Source organism: Bidens hawaiensis, unplaced genomic scaffold (genome assembly GCF_021521415.1).
Source record: "Bidens hawaiensis isolate Kalapana, Puna unplaced genomic scaffold, B.hawaiensis_p1.1 tig00021526_1, whole genome shotgun sequence".
NCBI classification, from domain to species: Eukaryota; Viridiplantae; Streptophyta; class Magnoliopsida; order Asterales; family Asteraceae; genus Bidens; species Bidens hawaiensis.
Window position 1 is genome coordinate 115,521 of NW_027493351.1, and position 6,734 is coordinate 122,254.

The 6,734-nt window shown below is 37.0% G+C and overlaps 1 protein-coding gene and 1 pseudogene across 2 annotated transcripts; both read left to right on the plus strand.

Moving 5' to 3' along the window:
- The first annotated feature begins 728 nt into the window (after positions 1-728).
- Positions 729-6,461, plus strand: LOC143563797 (protein WHAT'S THIS FACTOR 1 homolog, chloroplastic-like; annotated as a pseudogene). The gene is made up of 2 exons (XR_013140727.1): positions 729-2,011; positions 5,684-6,461. The product of XR_013140727.1 is annotated as a protein WHAT'S THIS FACTOR 1 homolog, chloroplastic-like (transcript).
- LOC143563791 (uncharacterized) lies at positions 5,834-6,382 on the plus strand. Its single transcript, XM_077051254.1, has one exon. It carries the CDS (start codon positions 5,834-5,836, stop codon positions 6,380-6,382), a length of 549 nt encoding a protein of 182 aa, XP_076907369.1.
- Positions 6,462-6,734: the final 273 nt, after the last annotated feature.

Here is a 6,734-nt window from a genome sequence, read left to right on the forward strand (position 1 = left end):
TTGTGGCGGCTGATGGGCGGTGGCGGTAGTGGCGGGGAGCGATGGCGATGGCGGTCGGTGGTTTGAGGTGGTGGGTGACGGATGGTGGTGGTTAATGGTTAGCGCACTGACGGGTTATTTTAGGGGGAATTAAACAGACTTGGTAATGGTCTAATGGCTGGTTCTGTTACTCATTTCAGCATGCCAAATTCTAGAGGTGCACAAACCGGTTTAAAACTCAAAACCGTTTCGGTTTGGTCGACAAAAGTTAAAACCAGTTTATGATCGGTTTCGGTTCGGGTTAAAACTGGTTTCTTACCATGTTATGTTTGGTTTCGGTTCGGGTTTTTGTCCGATTTCGGTTCGGTTAACCGGTTTGGAACTAGTTTGGTAGAAAAAATTACAAACAGTTTCCGAACATACGGTTTCAATCGATTCCAAACCGGTTTCTACATAATCGGTTTCAAACCAGTTTGGTTTCGATTCGATTTTCAAGTTAGTTCGGTTAACCGGTTTATTTGCCCGCCTCAGCCAAATGCTACCTTAATATTTTATGGTTGTTTGATTATTTGGATTGAAACCGATTAAACCGAATCGAAACGTATCCGACTATACCAAACCGAACCAAAATTCAGTTATCCGTTTGGTTTTGAACATAAACCAAATTAGTACTTCCTTAAAACCCTAACTTTACCAAATTCAAATAACCACTGCATCAATCATTCAATCCTCAATTCATTTCACTACAGTCTGATACAAGCTTCCAATTCCACCAAGGTATGTTCTTTCACAGACCCACAATCTCTTCACACATCTACACACCCAAAAACCCAATTGCAATCAGTGTCTGGTTTCAATTCACAGCTTCAATTTCCAGTCTAAAAGTCAAATGGCGTAAAGACCAAAACCTAGACCAAGCAATTGAAACCGATAAACACTGGCGATTCTGTGCCAAAGTTGTTAAAGAAGTCTTAAACGAACCGGGTCAAGTAATCCCACTTCGGTATTTAGATTAACGCCGCGAAAGGTTACGCCTTCCGGTTAAAGTCGACACCTTTTTGTCCTGAAACCCGTTGCTTTTCGATGTGTATTATGATCGAATTAAACCCAAAACTCAACCCGTTAAGTTTTTAAAAGTTAGTGATCGGCTTCAATGCGTTTTGGATCGAAACGAAAGGGTTTATCGAGAGAATGAAGAGTTAATTGTTGCTAAGTTGTGTAAGTTGTTAATGATGAGTAGAGATAATGTGGTTAGTGCGGATAAGTTAGTTCATGTGAAACGAGAGTTCGGGTTTCCGAATGACTTTTTGGAGAGTTTGGTACCGAGGTATCCGGATTATTTTAGGTTAGTTGGGAATTCGTATTTGGAGTTGGTGTCTTGGAACCCGAGGTTTGCGAAGTCGGTGATTGAGCAACGGGCTGACGAGGAAACGGAGTTGACTGGTGTGAAGATCAGACCGTCTTTTAACTGGAAGCTGCCGTCGGGTTTTCTTATTAAGAAAGAGATGAGGGAGTGGATTAGGGATTGGATGGAACGTCCGTACATATCGCCGTACGATGACGCGTCGAGTTTTGATCAAGCGTCTCTAGAAATGGAGAAGAGAACGGTGGGAGTGTTTCACGAGTTGTTATCGTTATCGTTGTATAAAAGGATTCCGGTGCCGATATTGGGAAAGTTTACTGAAGAGTATAGGTTTTCGAATGCGTTTTCGAGTGTGTTTACGCGGCATTCGGGGATCTTTTATATGTCGTTGAAAGGTGGGATTAAAACAGCGATGTTGAAAGAAGCTTATAAGGGCGATGAGTTGATTGACCGCGATCCGTTACTAGAAGTTAACGATAATTTTGTTGAGTTGTTGGCTGAAGGACATAAGCTGAGGGAAGAACAACTGAAGCTTAAGAGACAAGCGGTTAAAGACGATACGGGCATGGTGTCGGTTAGAAAGAGTACATTGAATGATCTTGATCTTACTGAAAGTGAAGAGCTTTATAGCTCTTGAAATTTATCTGTTGACTGCAACGCAATCATGCTGTGAGTCTCTTCCTACTTTATAAATTCATGTGCTTGAATATGTTAGTTGCAAGTTTGCAGTGTCATGACCCGTTAGATGAAAAGACAGCCATAGGTGTAGAGTGTAGTAACTTAAAAGACAATTAAGTTTTGTAGTTTTGCATAAGGGCATTTACTTGTGAATTTGAGTCTTAGTGTTCAACTGTTGAGTACTATGAGTACCTTTGCCTTTAGAACTAGTGTGTCAAATGTCAATGATTGATCAAAAGATTTGGTTTTAAGGCCATTTTGTAAAATAACTGGAACTACTGCATATTTATATGTGGTTAAGCACAATTGATTCTGAATTAATTGTTTTCATTCTGGTTTTGGCATGTAGGCCACTAGTAGTACCTAGAGTCTATGACACAAAACTCTTGTAGTCTTGTTACCATGATTAATGGTAAAAGATGATATGGTTCCATTAAAATTTAGCCCGCTTAAGTAATAGTAGAAAATGAATTATTTTCATACACTTTGTTTCAAATTAAACTGTTTCATTTTTTGCTGAATGTCGATTTATTTATGTTTTTTTAATCATTTAAACTAGACCTAGCAAAAGTGACCCAATTACCAAAATTTGGGTCACAATAGATCTTTATCATAACATTTTAGTTTAAGTTGGTCATTAGTATTTTTCATTGGGTATTTATGGGATGAAGTAAGGAGAACAAGATATGTGGACGGGTCAAGATGGGCAGAGCTAAAGGATTGAGCGAGTCACATTGGGTGGTTATATAAAGTTTCTCGTTTCTCTCCATCTTCTTTCTGCATGGCCTCCGTTTTACCAGTGTAAATCACGTCCTGTCACAACTTTTTTATCTAGGCTTCCATTGCAGCTTCAAACCTTATCAAATCTTCTCTTAATTTCAAATTTTGATTTGTAAAGAGGAACCCTAATCTTCACTGTTACCTCCCTATCCATTTAAATTCATCATTGCAGTAGGTTGTGCTTCTGTTAAACTGTTTCCTTCGTTCTTTCCCTAATTTAGGAGATTTTGAAGATCAAAATCCTAAGTTAGGTTATTATCGATGCATAATTCATACTTGATTGATTTGGGCTTTTTTTTTAAAAAAAAGGATTTGATTGGATTTGGGTCTTCGGTTGCCTCCCGAGTCTCGATTGTCTTCTAATATGGAATTAATTTCTGTAAATCATATTTAAAAGCTGTATAATTTTTAGCTAATCTTGGTATAGTGCACAGCTTATTACCATGCAGCCATGGGATTCTGCTGTTGTATGATGTAACTGATGCATCATCATTTAACTCTAATTGCTTATACCTCTCATCTTCAAATTAAAATTGCTATTAATTAGCCGTGCTTAAAAGTGTTGTTAAAAATTTTGTATGTCATTTTGGTCAAAACTGTTTCTGAACCGACCAAAAGTGACCATTTTTTGAAACAGCCCGTTTTGACCAGTGCATTTTATTTGGGTCAAAACTCAGTTTTTAAAAGGTTCATCCTGACCCAAGCCTGTTCTGACCCGTTACCCCTCTTGGTCCAACCCGCCCGTTTTTTCAGGTTTAATCTAAGGGAAAATTCCCAAAATAGCCCTTTTTTAGAGAGAGAAAGTGCAAAATAGCCCTATATTTCAAGATATTCCTAAAATAGCCCATCTAATTTGGACTGAGCAGACGAGATCTGAAAAAATCCTCCGGCCAATAAAATTTAGACAAGTGTCAAAATCCGACGAGATTTTTAAAAATATTGGGGGACCAGTCCATATTTCCTATTAAAAGTTCTTGAAATTAAACAGTCTTGCCAGACGGTCTTTTAATGTTTTCTAACGTGTTCCCACAACTTCCAAAAACATAGGAAAATGTGCCTTTAAATTTAGTCTTTCAAGACGCATTTAGGGTGAATTTGTACCAAGAAGACGAGTTTGTAGTTTATTTCTTATGTGTTTAAATTTAGTCTAGACCTTCAAAATTTATTTATATTCCGTCTATACCGACAATATAGTATGAGATTCCGTCTTTTCCGACATGATCATCCAAAGAATATACATGAGTTATCTTCATTATCTTCCACTTCATACCACCCTAAACCATCCTCTCATACCGAACGTCGAGATTATTTGTCGTCATAATAGGATCCAATGAACCCGGGGCCCATATCCATAACCTCCACTTGATCACCCCTCTTAAACTTCATGATTTGAAGAGTTAGAATTTTATGAAAATATTGAATGAATGAGGATTGATGAAGATAGATATAATGTAAATATGGACGGACAAGTAAGAATATACTAAATACCCGTCTCCTTCGTACAAATTTCAAAGATTCGTGTCTTAAAAGACAAATTTTTTGATGCACATTTTTCCATGTTTCAAAATATACAGGGTCGAGATAAGAAACTTAAAAATCCCGTATGGCAAGACAACTTTTTAATATAAAGATTTGTGAAGAAATGGACGGGTACCACAATATTTTCAAAAATATGATCCCCTAAGTTCAAATTTTTCAAGTAAGTGTCTTGAAAGACAAAGTTGAATGGCACATTTTTCCATGAGTTTAAAATATATAGGGTCGAGATAAGAAACTTAAAAATCCCGTCTGGCAAGACATCTTTTTAATATAAAGATTTGTGAAGAAATGGATGGGTACCACAATATTTTCAAAAATATGATCCCCTAAGTTCAAATTTTTCAAGTGTCTTGAAAGACAAAGTTAATGGCACATTTTTCTATGAGTTTAAAATATATAGGGTCGAGATAAGAAACTTATATAACCCGTCTGGCAAGACAACTTTTTAATATAAAGATTTTGTGAAAAATATGAACGGGTACCACAATATTTTTAAAAATATGATCCCTTTCGTTCAAATTTTCAAGTAAGTGTCTTGAAAGACAAAGTTGAATGAAACATTTTTCTATGAGTTTAAAATATATAGGGTTGAGATAAGAAACTTATATAACCCGTCTGGCCAGAACGCTTTGGAATATAAATTTTAGTTCAAAAATATGGAGGGATCCCTCAACATTTATAAATTTATGATCTTATTGGTACAAATTCACCCTAAATGCGTCTTGAAAGACCAAATTTAAAGGCACATTTTCCTATGTTTGTGGAAGTTGTGGGGACACGTTAGGAAACATTAAAAGACCGTCTGGCAAGACTGTTTAATTTCAAGAACTTTTAATAGGAAATATGGACTGGTCCCCCAATATTTTTAAAAATCTCATCGGATTTTGACACTTGTCTAAATTTTATTGGCCGGAGGATTTTTTCAGATCTCGTCTGCTCAGTCCAAATTAGATGGGCTATTTTTGGGAATATCTTGAAATTTAGGGCTATTTTGCACTTTCTCTCTCTAAAAAAGGGCTATTTTGGGAATTTTCCCTTAATCTAACCTAAACTATAACCACCTTTTACTATGGAGCTTGAACCACACCAGAGGTGTCATTCTTCTTATCATGCATACCTAAAATCTTAGTGATATTTATATTTATATCATTACATGTTTTCTCTCGTTTGGTGAAACTCGATAATATGTGGCATTTTGTTTTCAAAATCTGTTTAGAAGAAGTTTAGTCTTTTAACATCTGCTCACCAAACAGTACTGTACCAACTACCAAACATGGTATATTCTATATCATGCAAATGGAATGATTGACATGCTCGCTTTAATCATTTTTTTTCTTGTTGCAGTTCTATATAACTTAAAACCAATGGCAGACCTACCTATCAAGAACACGCAAACTTTATGATGAATTTCTATGTTACAATGTACTCAGCTTTAGCCATTTATAGGAGCAGACACAAATCATTACACATCGGTTGTTTCTCACACAGAAGACTATGCACACTGTCAATATTCTTAAATGGGCTGTTCTCACATTTTTCCCTATAGTCAGTACGGTCCCACTTCCCCCTTTTGCCCCTCGGCCGCTCTGTAATTTCCAGTTGGCTCTTGCAAATCAAGCCTGTGCGTATCTACCATCATCACAAGTCCCACCTCCACCTCCACCTTTTAACCAAGTTTTTCCTACTACACCACCGCCGCCTGGTGGCCATGAGCAGACATATAGTCATGGGCATAAACATGGTCATCCACATGCTGATGTACCAGGAAATGATAACGAGCAGAATCAAACTCATGTGCACAAGCATGGTCATCACAAACATGATCATCATAATAAGCGTGTTCATGGTCGTCATCACAAACATAAAATGTCACCTGTTGAACAACAGTGCTGTAAATGGTTAGCTCAGGTCGATGACGAGTGCGTTTGTGAGCTGCTTGGGCGCTTACCGCCTTTTCTTGTTAGACCCGTTCATGAATACACTGTACGAGTTGCTGGTTCATGTGATACAACTTACTCGTGTGGGGCCCAATTTAGGCTTTAAACATTTTTTTTATGTTTTTTTCCTTTTTCTTTTCGTTGTAATGCATTTAGTTATCTATGGAGAAAAGTTCGTATTTTTCGTTTTCGAATTTGTACACTTTTAACATCAAATATTGGTAAAAAACAGAATTGATTCAAAGCTCATAGCTTTCTCGAAATGGTTTCTATTCTTTCTTATAAAGCGTAGGACATGAAGCTTTCATGGTTTTGTTCTATTTTTGTTTTTCTCGCTCTTTTTGCAGCAACAGGACCGAACATGAATCAATCTGTTGGACCGTATGCTATAAATTCCTTCTTTCATTGTGGGGTGCATTCTAATTCTATCGAAAAATTATTGGATCTTGTGGTCTTCT

What these genes read in the sequence shown, in the direction of transcription:
- LOC143563791 (XM_077051254.1), top strand. Translation starts at nt 5,834, where the DNA reads ATGCACACTGTCAATATTCTTAAATGGGCTGTTCTCACATTTTTCCCT.